Raw genomic sequence first — 19,165 nt, forward strand, 5'->3', positions numbered from 1 at the left:
TAAATTCATAACCATAGAGCTGTAAACACCTGTAACTTTGCTAATTGACACAAATTCTGCTTCTGTCTGACGTTCTTGACACGAAAAAACCCCACCAACCTGCTTTTAGCAAGTGAGATTGTTTAATAAATTTGCAGTGAGATGGGCAATAGGATCATTTCAAATTTAGCTTGTGTTCTACCGACTGTTGATTTGATTGTTATTTGAGTCACTGAAAGTAATTCAGGATCCTTGCAATTCCATTCTTTCTTTTTAATGGAGCTTTTACTGCGGGAGGTATATCATAAATACGCTGTGTTGGTCCGTATCAGATCTGTGTACTTCCTGAAGTGAAGGTTATGTGGTCAGGACGAGAGAGACTCCTCAATAACTGCCATGAGTTGGTAATCTGGCAATTTATCACTGTAGAATTTATATTGATGCTTTGGAAATAATTACATTTAGATATTGAATCTTTAAACCAATGCATTTAATGTTTAAAGTACATGTTCCGTTTCTGTGTTTTCAGGATACTTGTTGTAGTCCTGCAGGAGAAAATCGCCGCCTTTGACAGCTGTACTTTCACCAAAAAATTCTTCGTTACCAGTACGTATAATAATTGCGTTTGATTTGTTTGCTCTAGTGGTGGAGTGAGATAAAACAGACCTTGTTTGTTTGTTTGTTTGTTTAAAATTTCTAAACCCTCAGAGCAGGTCTCCGTGACGCTTCATTTGGAGTTTCAGGAAATCCATTGCTTCAAGAAATGCACCAAAATGTTACTCTGCGAATCTTTGGCTGTTTTGCACATTTATTATTGCTGTAACTAATTTCTCACTGTTGCAAAGAGCACTTACACTGACGTCCATAGGCAGATGAAAAATTCTTCTGATTGAACAAATATGTGCAAAATTTTCAGGTGTTCGTGGTGGTTTGAAAACACATCAGCAGTGATCTGCCCACTTTTCTTTTTTATTTTTCCTTAGGCCCTCATTTTTTTTCTTTATTTTTTTAAATATTCCCCTCCTTTAGCAGGCCCAGAGCTCAGGCAGGTCAGTGAATTGTTCTAGTAGGAAAACTGTAGGCAGGTATTTGCCTGCAGCTGCTTTCACATCTATGCTGAGGCCGAAGAAGCTGTTCTCTCAGACCCACCTTTACCCCTCTGTACCCCATGACTTGCCTCTCGACAAGAGGTGGCAGATCGCCGTGGGTAGGGTGCTCTCCAAAAGCTGTTCCTCTGCTGGAAGTGTCCGTCTGCCCCTTTGACATCTGTAACTCAATTAATTGATATTTTAGTGGAGAAAAAGCGTGTGTGCTCCGCAGCTTGTGCTCTGCTGCCCTGGGCTGTGGTTGGGATTAGGGTGTCTTTTACCTGCTCCTGTCATGTTAAACACCAAGGCAGCATTCACCCTAAAAAAATAAATAAATTGTTTTTTCCCAGCATTAGTGGCTAGTGCTACTGTTCATCAATTGGAATAGCCTCTTAAAAACTGTAGATTACTGAGGGATCCCAGTTTACTTTGGAAGAGTCAGAGTTTTGTTGTTCAAAAGGAGAATCTGAAAATTTCTGCGTGTGTTTTCAGTCACAATTGCAAAAGTGTGCACAATTTTTGCACAAGTGCAAAAATTACTCTTTTGTATTATCTGTGTATTTAAATAAAAATCTGATTAGGAGAAGCCGTTTCTTGGAAGAGTTTGAAGAAGAGCAGCTTTCTGCAGTAGTACTGGAGTTGCCAATAGGTGTCAGGTTCTTCCTGTGCATGGATGTCAGACCCTGGGAATCTGTAAGGACTTGGCTGTGTCCTATTCCTCACTCCTTTTTATTCCACCAAAGAGAATTAGGGTGCAAGCCTTGCTTTATTTTAGGACAAAAGTGAAAAAAAACCCTCTCAGTTAAGTATATGTTCTGGCAATTCTTGTGCTTTTGTAATATCAGCTCATGTTTGTTGTTTTTTTAAAAAAATATATTGCCATTTGATTCTACAAATAACTCCACTGAAGCAGGTTTTGAGGAGCGGGGCCATCCTATTCCTGACCATGCTTTTTGTGGAACAGTGGTGGTGTTTAAAGAGAATGAAATAAAGCTTTTGGAGACATTTGCCAAATTATTTCAAAATCCAAGCTCCTGAAATATCACTATTCACAGTGTACTCCTTCAGCTGTGCTGTGTTTTGTTTTATCTTTTTTACTGTGAGAAACTCAAGATGTTCTCATACTTTGTTCTAGTTCTGAAGTTCCAAAGCTTGGCTGAAGACGGAGACCTGTGCTGGTGAACAGTTGTCCTGAGGATTTTGAAGCTTAGTTGTTTCACTTAATAGCTGATGTTATCAGGCGGGTGTTAGGCTCTGGCATGTTGAAGGCTGCAGTAAAGCTTTTGTCTAAGCTTTCAGATTTCGTATGTGCTGAAATCTCTTCAACCTAAGAGTATATCTTTAAAGGCTTAAGTTGCTCTGATGTGTTTGAAATTCAGTGTAAATGAGCTACCTAGTTAGCTGCATTGATTTTTTTGGTAGTCGGCCAACTGACCAGCAACGGGGCTCTTTGGCTGCCTTTTTTTTGGAGGGGAGGCTGCTTTTTTTTTTTGTTTTCTCCCCAGAAAGGGAAGTGTCATTTTAAATTGGAAAAGTAGAAATCTCTGAATAGGAAGCTCAGCAGAAGGTGTTGCAGGCCCCTTTGTTTCCATGCTGGGGTCATCCCTGCTTGGCAAGACAGTCAGTGGGTGCCCCAGCTCGATCAACTGGGCACTGGCAAGAGAAATGGCACTGCCTGCCTGGGGAACTTTTCATCATGAAGAAGATTCTCATCTATGTTATCTGACTGCTTTTGGTCAGAAGCAGTGGCATAAAACGTCCAAAATATGAAATGAGAATCACACTTCTGTTACTGTGTAAACCACCATATAGAAAAAGCAAATATTTTTGGGGGGGAGGCGATGATACAGAGATCACGTCTTCCATCTATATTAGCTAAGTGGCATGAAAGCCTTAGAACTTTACTGAGACAGTGAAGAAGTAAACATAATTAAGCAGAAGTTCTCATCCACTTTGTTGACTATTTAAACATAAAAATTAATTTCAGAATATACAATTAAAAACAGTGTCAAGGGTTCTAAAGGTCGGCCTTCCTCAGAAATGCTAATGCAGCTGTATTGCACATGAGTAGTATTTGTCTTTCTGTTTTTGTTTTTGTGGTTGAATGTATTGTTGTAATAAATATACCATAAAATATTCAGGATGTAGAACATGGTCAAGTTCGTGCTGCTGTTGGAATGTTTAACTCCTGCATTTCCTCATTTTTCTTAAGCAAATTTGACATAATACTGATTTTTGTTTCCCCCCGCCCCGCATGTGAATAGCTGGAAATGTGCTGATTTGACTTGAACGGCAGAGAGCCAGCACGTTTTGTTTGTGCCTTGTGTAACAAAACCTCAGGTGCCCCAGTCTTGGTGTGTGAATTTAAGACAGGTGCTTAAACTTGAAGGGCAAACGTACTTTGGACATTGTGGAAAGTTTACCAGCACATCTTATAATCTACCCTGTGTGATATTCTTGGTTTTAAATGTCTCTGAGGAAAGGCACAGCATCAGTCTGCAAAGAGCTCCTGGCAGTACCTGTCACGGGACCCTCTGTCCTCTGTCATGCTTGTGCTTGGAGCTGGTTTCATTTGATTAAGAAGAGGTTTGTGTCGAGGGGAAGATGGAGCCGAGCAGGAATTTCACATCCTGCACTGGTTTGAGTGCTCGCATGGCCAAACTAAAAAAGAAAATTCAGTTGATGCTTATAATAAGAACGTTTTCCCTCTGGTAGTTGTGAATGTTAAGGTGTGAGGTTTTAAATAGGTTTTTAAATAATGAAGGACTTAATCGCGGTTCAGTTAAAATTTCCTTCAGAGCCTTTTTCTGAAGACTGCATATGACTGAACGATCAGAAAGGAATGCGATGTTTGGGGTTTTTTTCCCTCCTCCTACTTTGCTCTAAACAATAGATGCAGAAAAGCTGAATTTCATTGATTTCTATTACATCAGTGCTCCCTCAACCCTTCTCCAAAAATGCTTACTTAGTGGAACATTGATGATTATGAGTATGGTCTGATGGGTACTTTCTTCTCTGTAAAGAATATCCTTCCCACCCCCTGGGCCCTAAGTAAAGATTATCACAGATAACATCATGCATGTGGCATCATCTTTGTGTCTGGTAACGAGTGCCTGCTCAGTTCCTCTGGCCCTTCCACTCCTCGTATTGATATATTCTCCATCCATTACTCTCTAGGGATGAAGACAGTTATTGCAGCCATTAGCTGGCACCACATTTCTATCGATGCCTTACAGCTAGAGCCTTAAGAGGTAATTTTCCAGATTTTAGTCAGAGTACTTTATTGTATAGAAAGTCTCAAAAGACTTGCCTACCCACAAGGCCAAAATTAGTCAGTGGATGTTAAATGCACCTTACCTGCACCTCTCCAAATAAATAGAAAAAACCCACACCCAGATGCTGTTTGTTACTCTAATCTGCAATTTGGACGTGATATTCCTATTTTCACTGACACCTGGGTGTGAGCAGGAATACGGTGGTTTCAGTTTGTCACAGGTCTGATCTGGAAATCCTCTCGGCCGTTTTGTACATTTCTGTTCGCTTTGATAGAATTCTTGTCCCTGATGGGCATGCAGAGAGCGGTTTGATCTCTTTGCTTTGCTGGATGTCTTAGGAAGAGGTTTAATGTGTGGGAGAATGTGCATTTCTCTTTGGAGCCCTGACTGGCGAGTGACGTTTCTCCCGGCTGGCCCCCACGGCACCGTGATTCATCGGATTCCTCCCTCTCTGGAGGGAGACTCTTCAGTTTAGATCCAAAGTCTTCAAGGCAGGTGGGAACTGAGCTCCTGATTCACAGCATTTTCTTCAGTAGGGAAGCCAAGTGCATTCCTGTCAGGTGTATATAAGCAGTTTTTTACTTTTATACACACACACATATATACATATATGTGAACACACCCTCTTTCATGGAATTTGTAACTGCCTTCCCTGGGAAATGGTGGTTTGACCTTGCTTTTACATCTTACTGGCGTTACTTAAAAGTGCTTTCTTCCAGAATGTGGGAATCAATGTGTCACCGTTACAGGATAATGCTGAAATACTTTCTGAAAAAGTCTTTAGGGCACCGGGGTAGGTTTATGGAAGCGTGTGCCTTGGTTGCTTACAGGGTGTTTTGCTGTATCGCAGGAAAGTGTAAGATACAACAGAAAAAAAAAAAAAAGGCAGGCATTGGGCCCCAAGATGGGTATCTATCTTATCTCCTGGGTGTGACAGTTTTAAAAATTCTGCGTCGAACGGGAAGTGCTGTTTGTTTCTGTGTGAGTTATTTTTATCTAAAGCACCCAAATCCTTAATGTTAAAGGCCAGAACAAAGCCTTCTTACTCACAGTGTCCTGCACAGAAACAACAGCTACAGCAACATTATCAATCACTGCCCAAGTCTGAACAGAAGAAAGTAAACCTAAGATTAAAACGTAGTTTGTCCTGAAATCAGTCAAGCTTCTGCTAAATTAAACAGCCAACCCTAATGAACATTAAAGACCACAGATTTTTTTTATTTTATTTTTTTAATAAGAGCTCTGATACTGGTTTTAGACCTATAGAGCAATAATAAAATAGTTAAAAGAGCCACGATGATATTGACAGGGAATGGAGGTCTCTGTAGTAATAAGAATAGTACTGATAATAACAACAGAAATAGAAATAATAATACGGATAATAATAATAATAATAAAAAAACCGTGGTCCTTCCCCAAGCTTGTGTGAATTCTGTTCTTCTGATCCAGGGTGGCACAAAATGTGACTCATTGCAGGGCTGAGGCTCTTGGTAACATGACATGTGTTGTGAATACTGCCCCGCAAAGGTGGGTGATGACAGTATACATAGCATTTGTAGCTTTTATTTTTCACTTCTAGATGATTTTTTAAGTTTTCTGGTAATGATAATGCCATTGTGATTTTTATCTTTATTTTTTTTAAAAAAAGGCCCTGGATGGCAAGCATGATTTCGCAGTAGGGTGCATCCTGCTGGTTTGCTCTTTTGCTCACTTTTTATGGGTGATACTTAAACAGAAGGAAGTACAAGAACAATAGAAGAGTTTTGGAAAGTATGTGACAGTGTGAGAGTAATAACATTTACATAGGGCCTTTCATCTAGAAGGAACCCAGAGGAATTTATAAACAATATTACTTTATACAGTTTATAAACAAATAAATTTAGTTTGCTTGGTGACACTAAAAAAAAAAAACCCTGACACTGAACCAAACAAAAAATATTAGCTAAAACAACTTATATGATTTGTTTTCCTTGGAATAAACAATGTTTTTGCAACAACAGCATCACTCTACCCATTATTTATTGTATATTCCCTTTCGGTGCTTTCTGTCATGGATCTGTTTTCTGGCTGCTTTGGACTGTGAGACTTAGGAATGTAGTTTTGGAATTTTGGTACTGTAGAGTGCTGCGTAAGACTGAGAAAACACCCACCTCATTGATTCTAAGCTACATCCAGTGACTGAAAAGCAGTATAGATCTAGTGGGTTATTGTAGCTATTTATTTAAGAACACACAATACCACTGCTTCACGGATTTTTAAAGTGATGTCTGGCAAATCCTGTGAATGAGTAAAGACAAATAATTTTGGCTGAAGAGAGTTACACGTTCTGGAGTTTGCTCTGAAGACTGTGTTTAAAACCAGTGTACCCTTAAAATGGAATATGTCATCTTTAACGATCCTTTCTATGCACTGAAACAGAAAAATCTTTGTTTATCCAGTAATCTGCTTTCTCAGTAAGGTTTCGCTTTGTTTTGCCTCAGGGTGTAGGTTAGCCTTGGAGGTCTCTGCCTTGCCCGGCGCTCCTTGCGTTTGCTGACTATCCCATCCCAGTGTTATATTCATCCTACTCAAAAGAGATGCAATTTCTTCCATGGTTTGGGATTAGAGACAGAGTTGTAAGAAGATTTTATAATAATTCTACCATAGGTACATCTGCATAAACAGAAAGTAACTTGAAATAAAACTGGACAACACTGGTATGTATTAGTGATTCTATATACAGATATGTCACAGATACCAGGTGCAGAATATCCATTAAAAAACCCAAAACCCAAACATTAATTATGAAGATAATTCTTAAAATATATACCAAAAAAAGATGAGTATGTGTCAGTGCAGAGGGAATCAGAGAGAACTGAGGGGAAAAAACAGTGAAAATTGCAGAAAAAGGAAGTTTTTCTGTATAAATTGACGGGGAGAGAGGGAGAAAGAAAAAGACAGCAGAGAACTCACTGAAATGGTTTTCATTAAAATGTAAAAACAAAGTCAAGATAGAGAGGATGAAAGTCTGGGAAGTATCATAGACAGATTTTTTTTTTTTTTCCCATGACTATAAAAGTAAGCGTAGAGGGTGAGGGTTCTTACAGTATGCTGTGAAATTAAAAAACAACTGGGAGTGTCTTCTGATAAGCACGTCGGGGTGTGTTTGAGGAAAAGCTGTGTTGTTCTGGATGCTTCTGATGGGGCTTTTTCGTTCCCTCAGCTTTATTCATTCGCACGTTAATTTGCAGCTGCTTACGGCATGGCATTTTACAGGGTGTTTTGGTCAGGTCTGAGAAGGGCACATCCCTGTGCTCTGGGTAAGGAGCTGTGTTCACTTATGAGTCCCTCAGTGGGTAAACTGAAAATAAGTTCTAGATTTAGCTTAGGCAGGTTCTGACTGCAAGCATCAGATTTTTCCAGAGAGAAACGTTGCCTTCTGGTGTGCAGATCGGTCTGAATAATAAGACCATGATAAGATCCTCTTCAGCTCTTCATTAATGGAGCTGTTCAGGCTGTTTCTGAAGAAGGACCAAGCAAAAAAAAAAAACAAAAACAAAACACAGCCTTAAGTAAGTATGATAGTGCTCAATTCTGTGGGAAAATTGTTATTAAAATACTGGTCCTCCACCTGCAGCACGTATTTTTTTGAAAAACGGGTCTTGTTGGTATGTGTTATATTTGGTATAAATTTGGCTTCCCTTCAAGCCATCATCTACGGTTGGTGAATGAGAAGAGCCCCCGGAGAGAGCTCGTCCAGAGAGAGCAAGAGGACGTGGGGCAGTATCGCAGATAACACACGCAGCTCTGGTCCTTCCTGAAAGTTTAGGTGCCTGCAGACTTTGAACTGCCTGTGGGATTCCAGAAATGATGTGCTTGGATGTGAAGTAGCAGACTACCAAATTTTTATGGAGCTTGGGAATCCTTGCAGTGTTTAGCCCCCAGTTCTCCATCCCATACTGGGCTTTTGGGTTTATATATATATACACACTTATACATGTATATATGTTTTTTTTTCTAAAAGCTTTTTTTTCTCATGAAGAAGCTGTGGAGCTTGATGAAGAGCTGCCCCACTAGAAGTGGTTCAAGTTTGAAAAGTGGCATGTTTTGTGATTTATTGGCTTTATCTCTGTTAGAGCAGACATGACTTTTAATGGCTCTGTTCCTCTTAACAGTATTTTCCCAATGCACTGTTTGTTTAAAAGCTAAGTGGGAGGGAAGGAATGTGTTGGTTTTCTCTTCTTGGCTGCTGTCTGAGCATTCGTGCTGCCATTACTGAAGCTGGAGGATGAGCTTTCTGAAAACAGTTTAAGAGGAGGACTGGAGTCTTAGTTCTCTGTAGGAGCATAGACCAAGGGAAAGGTCCCAAGTCAGAGTAGTGGGTATTTGTGTGAAACTTCAGAGATGAGTCAAGGAGGTGATTTGGTTTATTATGGGCACTTCGATATGAATCTCTGAAGGATGGTAGAGATTTTCATAAAAGTAATTGTAAAAGAGTGTAAAATAAACCTGCCTTCTCTTTGCTCACTGACGAAGCAGACATGAGCATAGCTCTTTGGAGAGCGGTCAGTAACTTCTAGGATTCCTGTGTTCTCAGTGTAACCAGATATAATGTCAACACAACAACTAGCCTAAAGCCATCTTTGAATCCAAATAGTCGCAAACTATGCATCTGTTAAGAAAAAAGATGGGAAGAAAGCAAGCAATCGTATTACTAATGAATTTACCTGCAGTACCATTTCAGTGTAGGTAACTCTTAGGCCTTGGCAGTGGGAAACCCAAGAATGTGAGGTACCAGGGTGCTGCCTGTGAAATCCTCAGCTGTTAGCCAGGGCCAGTTTGGAAGGAGCCTGGAGTCTTTCTTGTTCATCAGCGTTGCCCAGGCCAGCACCAGTTGGCGTTCTTGGGTGTAGGAACTTAACTAAGTTAGCGGAAAAAACTCGTGCTTCGGTTCAGACTATCAAAATAGTATTTTTCTACTTCTCACAGCTTTGAAGCTGGGCGTTTCCTCTGTGTGTCACTACAAAGCACAGAGGGAGAGAGTAGCTGTGTGCTTAAAAACATTCTAAATAATTGCCAGTAGGTTTTCACCTACGTTTTTGTGGGTGATAGGCCCATTAAAGCTTAGTCTAAGATCAGATGTTTTTTAGTACTTGCTTGCTTTGCTGTACTTCTGGAAGGACTTTCCCCGAGTGATCTTTTCTTGGATGACCTCTCCATACTGTCATTAAAACTTGGAAACTTTGGTCTTCTTGACAGCTAGTTCTGCATTCTCATTATGTTCATTCCTATTGTAAACATGCTAACGTTGCTGCTGTTGTTGCTTAGAATGGATTTGTCCTCAGTTGTTTTGAAGTTTAATAGAAATAGAAGTTAATCTTTAAGAGAGTTAGGCTGGTAACGATTGGATGGCCGAGCTTGGTAGGTCACGCTGTGTCTGTCTTTTCATTTGCCTGGTAGATGATGTTCTGCTGACTCCAGCTGTTTTTTTGGAAAGCAGAAAAACAATTTGCTTTTCCTTCCCATAAAGTATAACCCTTTGTTTATCCTTGTGCTGCTGCAAGTTTTCAAAATGCAGAGACTTGCAAAGAAAAGAAAGGGAGGAAATAGCTTTTTTTTTTTTTTTTTCACTCTGTTTTTCGTATCGGAGAGTCGAGTTTAGTACCGAGTTGAATTGTTGACCTCTGTGGAGGTTATTATTAGAACTGGCTGATGTGAGTGCGGAGCTGTGTCTGATTGACCGAGTCCGGTCAGTGGAACAAACCACCTACAGCGGGCTTGGCGACGGCAGGCGCAGTTTTTCTCGGCATCTTGTTTATCGTGTGTTTAAAAAAAACGGAAGAATACTGCTTTGTGCAGTTCTCCGTTTACTTCAGTTCACCGAAGTAATTGAGAACAGCTCCCTTTTCCAAGCCCGACGTTTCTCTTTGTAGTGAGCTGGAGAGCTGCTTGGGCTTTGTCGTCGCAGGGCGTCTCTGGGCTGACGCTCCGGTTCTCTTCCGCTGCGAGGATGTTGCGAGGTGCTGGCAGAGCTTGAGAAATGCAAGCGACCGATTCTAAAGGCACTGTAGAGATTTATATGATGAAGGCTCTCATCTGACAGCTTTTAATATCCTATATTTTCTACATCAAAGAGAAGGAAAATAAATAAAGTTTGGGGACCTGAATATCTTTACTGACCCAGATAAGAATTGCCAAAACAGAAGTCAGAATTAAAACCTTACTGGTCCTGATCTATAATGTCATCGGAAGAACACGTCTGTATTTACAACCTAGGGCTGTATTTACAACTCCTTTTTCGTTGTGTTTTGTTTTTTTTTTTTTTTGCTTGCTTTGTTCCTTAAGAGGCTCTGGCTACCCACATTTTATGCACTCCTGGAATGCAATAACAATTGTGGCATCATCTCTTCAGATTTCGTTTTCCTTCCTGAGATCAAGGCAGTGATAAGACCTTACAAAATATTCACTTGGTTTTGCTTTCCTGGCCTGAGATGGATTTGATTGGATGAACTGCTGCTTTTCTCCTTCCATTGCTTTATGACCTTTGAAATAGCTTGCTACGATCTTTTGAATTTTGCAATACCCTCAGTGCTCTGCTCTAGAAACTGAAATAAAAGGCTGTTTATTTTCACATGGACAGTAGAGCAGCTGCTTCTACACATGCCCAACAAAATTGCAGTCAAATGTGTCTTTAAGTGCTGTCAAATGGCCATTTAAACCTACGTGCTATAGTTAATGCCCTCCCACGAACCTTTCTCACCATTTTGAAAGCGTTGAAAATAATGCCATCAAACTTCTCAGTTGTCCCCACTGAACGTTCCAGATTAACTTGGGGCCTGTTTGAAAAGGGCCCGGTATTTGCAAAAGGCACCAGATAGATTTGCTTTTTCTCACTGTGGTTGGCAGATCAGTGTCAAAAGTCTGACGTGAGGTTTTGGGGAAACAGCAGCTTAGCTAGCTGTGTCCTTTTTTTAAATAAATAAATAAAAATAAATAAATAAATATGTATATGTATATATATGTTACTTCTGAAAATGCAGTGTAGGATTTTCTGCAATAAATGACTTGATCGCCGTGCTCCTTCCCTCTGGGATAGAAGATCAGCAGGCCAGGGCTCCTTTAAATGAGCTGCACATGTCTAGGGGTTTTAAACGGTTTGTTTCTTGGCCAACTACTGAGTGAATATGAATTACTAAATTGTCTGTATTGGCCTAAGAACTGGTGAAAACAGAGATTAACCATTTACTGGGTAATCCCTCCTTCTCTCCATTCTCTTCCCCCTTACCCAATATTTATTTTCTGTATTTATATTTTAGTGTACTAGAGTGGATTTAGATCTAGTAAATGGCGCTACGTACCTGGCTGATGGTCCTAGTTCATTGCTTTAAATTTGAACACTGAAGGTTAAATCTTGTTATCAGGGTCCTAATCAATAAAAAGTTTTGTGACTTCATCCGTGTCACCTCAGCAGCTGAATTTACTGACTCTTACCTCAACAAAAGATCCCACTGAAGCAGAATCACGGCGCATGGGCGACAAGAGTCGGGGCTGGAGTGCAAAGGTTCAGATAGGATTTGAGTGCTAAATCCAGGCGAGGGTTACATGCCGGCGTAGGAAGAGGAGCCGTCTCCCCCAAAGAGCTTCATCTAAACCGATGAAAAACATAGGAGGGGAAACAGGGCAGGACTAGCAATTCAGAGGAGGGTCACCCTGCTACTTTTAATTCTAGATTCCGTAAGCTTTTCTTCTATGTTTAAGCATTATCTAATTGTTTTAAATAATTTAAAATTCTATATTTTTAATTGTTATAGCTAATAGTGTGCTGTTCTTGGTAGTTGCTTTTGGAGGGTGTTTTTGTTCTTGTTTAACTCACACTAGATATATTAAATTACACTTATCACGGGCCTTATTTTAAGCCTTGCCATGCTGTGTTCACAGCTACTTCCAGTGGCTTTTTGTTACAGGTGTTTTCCCCTTTGAATCCTCGGGAATAATTCTCTATTTTATGTTCGTCTCTATGCATGTGTATATCTCTGGTCTTAATGAGAATGTAAAGGTAAGGAAAAGCAGGTGAACAATGAAAACTTGGCCACTGGTTTTAAAGGAATTACGAATTCCCTCCCTGTGTGAAGTGTGTGCAAAAGTATTTTGAGTGGCTAAAGGCTGGTATATAGAATTACTAAAAACAAAACCAAAAGCACAGTGCACCCTTTCATACCACAAAAATCTAGACGAGCTGAAAGTGAACTGAAACTGTTGACCAATAGAGAGATGTCAATCAAGTAAAATTAATTAAAATGCGAAGATGCAGAAACAGTCCAGTCAAACTTAAATATTCCCCTCACCCCACTGCATCAAAATGGCATTAAAAAAGCGCAAACATCAGGAGAAACGAGTATTTACACATAATTAACTGTTCAAAATAGCTCATCTAACCACAGCCTTATCTTTAGGAACAAAAATGCAAGCGTTTACTGAGTGATACTAGCAATTGAAAGGTTTTTGTTTAGACTTTTTGTTTTCTTGGCAATAAATAAAATTCTTTGTAAGAACTCATTAAGATATTTCATCATGTTGTCTTTTAAAACTTTTCAGGCTGCTATCCTTGTCCGGGGCCAAACATGAATCCTATTGCTCTTGGAAGCCGTTGGCTTGCTTATGCAGAAAATAAGGTAAGGAATTCAAAAAATACTTCCTTTTGATTCTAGATTCCGTTCTAGCGTTTGTCTGTATAGGGCATAAAAAATAAGTCATCTCAGAAAAACGTTACGCGAAAAAGAAATTATCACTTTTTTACCCAAGCCTAGGCCAGAGAAGTGACTGTGCTTTAACTGTTTTAAAACCTCAAACTCAGTTTCTAATGCCTTATTTTCATTTCAAAGCAGATGTTTTTTCTCCCTTCCACCTGTGACTGGAATAGCTGTTTCTGGAGCTGAACCAGAAGTTACCAGAGGGGCAGACTTTAGGACTGTATTTGTTACACCTTCTCAAGCACAACTGATTTCTCTCCAAATTCAGGCTTGCCTTTCCTTTAAAGCCATGCCTATGTGGTTTTGTAAAACTTAACCAGGCAGCCTGGGATTTAAGAAAGTACTGCTGCCAAAAATATGAGCCCCTGATCAGAGAAAGAATTCTATCACCAAAAGACTTTAAATGGCTTGTGTGTTCCCAGATACATTCACTGTGGACTTCCCCTTTCTCCCCAGTTCAGCTATTTTTATTTAGATACTTAAATTTAAGCAGGAAAGGAAAGCCTGTCAAAACAAATACAGCTTACAGTGATTTTCAGTTTTCTTTTAGCTAAAACAATTTAACAGGCAACGTGTTCTGTGTACAAGTAACCAAAATCTGTAGGTTTGTTGCCGTTTTATTTAGCCAGAAGCCCAGATTCTGTTGTTGGTCAGGATTCAAAGGCAAAAACTGCTTTTGTAGGTTGTTGGTGGGTAGAAGAGTCTTGCTTCAATGTGTTAATTTTGCAGGAAGGCGATATAGAGTAAACCTAATGTATGCTCCTTTATTGAACATAAAGTTTCAAGTAGCTCTTTTGTCATTTCTTTGCTTGCTAGTCATAAAAAGGAGGGGAAAGCCACACTCAGATTCTTAGAATGTCTGATCTTTAATGTTACATATACATGGCTAAAGCTTTTGATTATATTTATTTAAATTTATTTGTGGTATTGCTGCCAGACCAAAAATCCCACCATCTCAAAGTTTATGAATTCTTAGTGACTACTCATCTTGTAATTGAAAACTGGAGCTGAGTACGCGACAGTCTGGGTGGCACCCAGAAGATTATAAAAAGGGGTTAAGTGTCTCAGCAGGGCTTTTTGCTATTTGTAGGAAAAAACACACCACTGTACATGACAAATAAGAGCTATGGTAATGGCTTATGGGTTTGTGTAGTTTAATAGTAGTTACTTGCTTGCTGTCTGTCTTGTTGTAGCTGATCCGATGCCATCAATCCCGTGGTGGAGCCTGCGGAGACAACATTCAGTCTTACACTGCCACAGTCATTAGTGCTGCCAAAGTGAGTACATCGTCTGCTGCCGGGGGAGGTTAGCGTCGCGGATAATTATTAGGTTTCCCTGCTGAATTGTGCCGTGTGGCATCGCCTCCCACCCTTCACGAAAGAGGAAAAAACCCCGAGGACCGTGCTGGCCTTAGCACCCAGCGTATGGGCCCAATCCTGATGATCTTGGCGTAGCCACTGTTTTTCACAAAATATTCCTGTCCTCCTGAGGTGCTCTTGTGAAGTTTTGTTTATTCCAAGCAGCTGGTCATATTAGGGACCGCTGCTATTGAAAAGTCACACCGAGATGGATTCGTGCAATGGCTGTTCACAATGTTACAAGTTCACGTGATTAGGTGTCAGCGTTGTGAGTTATTAGTCTTTTAGCATCAGGAAAACCGACTTTACAAGTGCTTGATGCTTTTTGGACTCAGTCACACCAGCATTATGTGTTTTAATCTCTCTGAAGGATGACAGCTCAGTACTGGAGCTAATTAATTACCTGGCAGCTTTCTTTGAAGGTTAACGTTTATTAATGACTGTTTACGTATAGGTTCCATTGCCTACTTTTCGTAGTTCAGATGACATTATAATATCCCTCTTGTTTCCAGAGAAATGGCTGAGGTTCTGTACTAGCAAAAGATGACCATGGCTTAGAAATATCTTAAATGAGCCAAGGAGTATGGAGAACTGTTGTACTATTTCTCCCTCCCCTCCACGCCCCACTCCTTTCCTTGAGGACTTGCCTGCAACATTTTTGCCAAGTAATTCCTTTTTCTCGCACACACAGAGACACAAAGTGAGTTTTGGCGTTGTCTGGCAAGCTTTGTGCTGATTACAGGCTTTCATTGTAACCGCTAGCCTTTTCATTTCTGATATGCACAACAAAACAAACCTAATAATAGGAATTAAATGACAGCGCAGAACAGAAAGCTCGGTGTCACTGAAGAAAACAACAGTTACAAGAACCCACAACGAGAGACACAGGGCATGCCATCTCATGTGAAAAACCATAAAAACAAACCTATCCCATCGGTGTAGCTTCAGACACAGCCTCGGCTGAGGGAGGAGAAAAAGCCCACTTTTTCACTTTGTTGAGGAGAACTTGAATTGACGTATGGATCTCTGCATACGTTAAGCATCAGAAAAAAAGAAGAAAAAAGGGGAGGGAAAATCTTGTATTCCTTCAATCTCAGTGTCATCAACATATGGGTTTTTTTATAGCACAGATAAGTTTGAAAAACCAACTGGTTTAGCGTGATCTGCCACAGTTTTGATCAAATGTGGCAAAATCTTACAAACAGATCACTGTGCTGCCAATGCCCAGCCCACTCAAGACTGAAGAAGAGCATAAACTGTATAATGATTGTCAAAGCATTCCAGGAGGCATTGAAGACTGAGCACTATTCTGTTTAACTTTCTTTTGAGAGACAAAAAAAATAAATTCTAAAAAAGGAAGACATCTTTTATAGCCTTTACCTCCTCAAGACCATGGATAACTAGATCTTACAGGCAGTAAGGACTAAGGTGATGACCTTACCTGCTGAGTAACACGAGCCAAGGATTGTAATGCAGAAATTCCCGCAGTAAGGTGAATACATGTGAATAGATACTGGAGATAAAATGCATTTATAGTCATAGGACAGAATGGATTGCTAGCCTCTGCACAGGGGTGAAGTAAGAGTGCAAGTTAGGAAGCTGGGTAATCACAAGGGCACAATCTCTGTACTACTTTGTATTTTGCGTTGCACATTGCTTTTGCCCACTGCTGCCTGTTAGATGTTGCTGTAATAGGCAAGATTGATGCTAATATAGTTGTAAGTATTTGCACAATTTGGCTCTTGAGTGTATCTCAGCCTTACTGTATCAAGTTGTTATTCACGTCTGAGTGCACAACACAATCTGAAATGTTTAATTTATTACCGATTCCACTGAATCTTGGCTTACTGTCTTTTTTGCTGACTTTTTGTGTTGGCAAATATATGCTCCAAATATCTGTTGCTCTTTGTCCATCTCGTTACTTTACCTTAAACTTTACTCCTTGCTTAATTAAGTCTTAATTTATAAACCTCTACTGCTGTTCTGTCTATCAGCCTGCAATGGTTTTTAATCCATTTGCTCTGATCAGCAGAGGTATTAGCTTTTTTGAAAGGGGATGTCCTTTGCTGTTCCCTGCACTACTGCTTTTGGGTTCAGAAGGGTTCCATAAAAGTTCCGGTTTTGTCAGATTGTCTTGAGTTACAGCCTTTTCTCTGTTTGGGTTCCAATTTCTTATTGAAGGAAGTTAAAGAACCTTTATGTAAAGGAGAAAGCTATAGCGGGGAGCGAAGAGTGTTTGCAACAGGGTCGCTTTTGAGAATTGCCTTTCAGGTCCTCCCTAGAAGGTCTCAGTGGCAGTACAGAATATTTACTTCAGGAGTGTTCACTCTGAGAAGTGTTTTTGAATGGCCTGGTGGTGAACGGTGGGTTTGTCCTTAGTGTGACGGACGGCTCTCTACTATCCTCGATGCAGCAAATAAATTTCCCCCTTAATCAAATAACTTAGGAGTCTGAAGCTCCCCTTCTGTTAATTGAGAATACTGAGGTCAAAACCGTGGTCATGCTGGAGTTTGGTAAAAACACTGGTGCCAAAATTCTTGTTATTCTGGTAACGTTATGAAGAATTCCTTTATGTCATCTTCCCATCTGATTTTACAATTTCTCAGAAGGATTTTATTTTGAATGTTGAACCTTTTTCTGATTCTCCTTAGATGCGTCTTGCAAGAACGTTGCTTTCTGCTGTCGTTGGAAAAGCAGATGCTTTTATCCTAGCTCCAATCTCTTTATTTTAATTTTCCCACATTTGTTTGGTGACTGTCTGGTCATGTTCTAAAAAGCTTTGATAATTTCTGTAATTTAGCCAAGCAGGAAATTTCTGGAAATAGAAGATGTGTCAAGATTTCAGTTTAGGTTAATGTTCAGCAGAGATAGAAATTGATGTGTTTTTAAAAATGAAAATGGTCTTCCTCACAGGATAAAGATGCTTTTCACTCCCCTTGAACAAGTGTAGTAGAATATCTTTCAGCATAAACCCCGTTATTACTTCACAGGGTTAGTGATGGGAGAAGATTCAGGTGCTTGGTTTGAGATAGGCACGCAAATGTGAAATCACTTGTTATGATTATTCGTGTTTATCCATTTTGGGTGCAGCAAGGAGGGGGATTTAGGAGGAGACATTCTTGTATCTCCACACTTGCGGTTTTGCCTGTGTCCTCGAGTGAGACACGGTTCAGCTCACGCTGCGGACACCTTCCCGAGCCTTGTGTATCCCTAACGCTTGGACTCGACCTGCTCTTCAGGCTGAATTTCCAAATAGGTTTCTTCCCTGTCCTCCCTCTTTCCAGAGGATGCAACAAGAGCCGGAAAGGGAAACATCTTTGCAAAGCACGAGCGTTCAACCAACACGTGCTTTGAACTTGAATCTGCAACTGATTGGATATAATTGCTCGTTTTGTTCAAACTAACCACGAGGCTTTCATGCTGTTGATTACTAAGACTCATCTTTCTGGTATCTTTCTCCTTTCTATAGATCTCTCATTTGTAAACAAATAAATCATGTAAAATGTGTTTGTTATGAGAAACAGGAACAATACGTTGTTTTGTCACTAAAAGGATGCAAGACCTTTGTTGGAACAAAACAGCCTAACGGGCACCGAATGATGCATTTTAATTTTCTCATCTAATTGATGTTGTACTTATTTTTTCAATTAAATGAGGTATAAGTGCCTGCATTCATTTTAATTAAATGTATGTCTTTATAGCTGAATATGAACATTCTTTTTTTTAAGTAGATAGGGTACACGTGAGCGTACAAATCATTTGTGTGTTTGCACAATGTGCCTCTTCGCTTACAAAAGGAACTGGATCAAGTATTTTAATTTTATTTGTAAGAAAATTTCACTGAGTATGTGCTGGCAGGTTCCCATCAACGACAAAGGAGCTGGGACGGTGCAAACTTTACCCTATTTCATTTAATATGTATTTGGTCTGTCCAATGTCTCGCCTTGAATTATAAACCAAGTTCTTCTCACCTCATAACTTCTTTAGTTGATTTTTTTTCTCCATATCTTTTAATCCTATAGTGGTAAAGTGATTTAGCAAAGGCTGCATCTGTTTTCTCTTGTTACCTGATAACTTCTTAATGAGTACTAACAGCTTATGTGAGAGCAAGGTCATTAGCTCTAATGGATGGAGGGGACAGCTGATATGGCATGGGAAAGGTTAAAGATTACCAGAGGAGTTTTTGCAAATATACACAGAGCACAGGGAAGTAAGTGCCGTAATGGTTTTGCACTGATAGTTCGGAGCTAATGGCCTCGGCCACGTCTTTGTACACCTCTTACTTCTCAGTCGCCCTGCAGTCACCGTCTGCTCTAACATGACGGTAATCGTTTTGCTAGATAAGCAAGGGTGGGCTTGTTTCTTTTTTTTAATTTTTCCTAGAGAGCTATAAATTCATATTTGGCACTTTGTCATCCAATTTCTCTAGGTATAGTATTAAAGATATTTTTGAAAATAAGTCAGTTCTTGTTCTTTTAACTGGAGATAGGTATTTCACCATATAACGATTTCTCTTTCCTGCTGTATAAACTGCGAGTGCATTTTGCACAATTTTAACTCTTGGCCAGAAAAGTACCTTGTCAGTTTTTACAGGGAAAGTATCTGTTGAAATGCGCTCTTGCGAGCGCGCTGGCTCTATTTTAGGTCTGTTCCTCGGCCGTCGGTATCTGCTTTATGCTAGGTTTTTCAGCCCTCTGATTTTGCCACTGTTCAGATATGCTTTATTCCTCGCTTGC

The 19,165-nt window shown here is 39.9% G+C and overlaps 1 protein-coding gene across 1 annotated transcript in view; it reads left to right on the top strand.

Annotated features, from left to right (window-relative positions):
• Window positions 1-19,165, top strand: part of BCAS3 (breast carcinoma amplified sequence 3) — a gene marked incomplete at its 3' end in the record, with an annotated part of 101,478 nt that overhangs the window by 43,011 nt on the left and 39,302 nt on the right. Inside the window, exons 8-10 of the mRNA XM_009870305.1 lie at window positions 509-585; window positions 12,917-12,993; window positions 14,265-14,348. Of these exons, the coding sequence (XP_009868607.1) occupies window positions 509-585; window positions 12,917-12,993; window positions 14,265-14,348 (238 nt within the window). The remainder of the gene's footprint in view (window positions 1-508; window positions 586-12,916; window positions 12,994-14,264; window positions 14,349-19,165) is intronic.

Source organism: Apaloderma vittatum, unplaced genomic scaffold (assembly GCF_000703405.1).
Source record: "Apaloderma vittatum isolate BGI_N311 unplaced genomic scaffold, ASM70340v1 scaffold4625, whole genome shotgun sequence".
NCBI lineage: Eukaryota > Metazoa > Chordata > Aves > Trogoniformes > Trogonidae > Apaloderma > Apaloderma vittatum.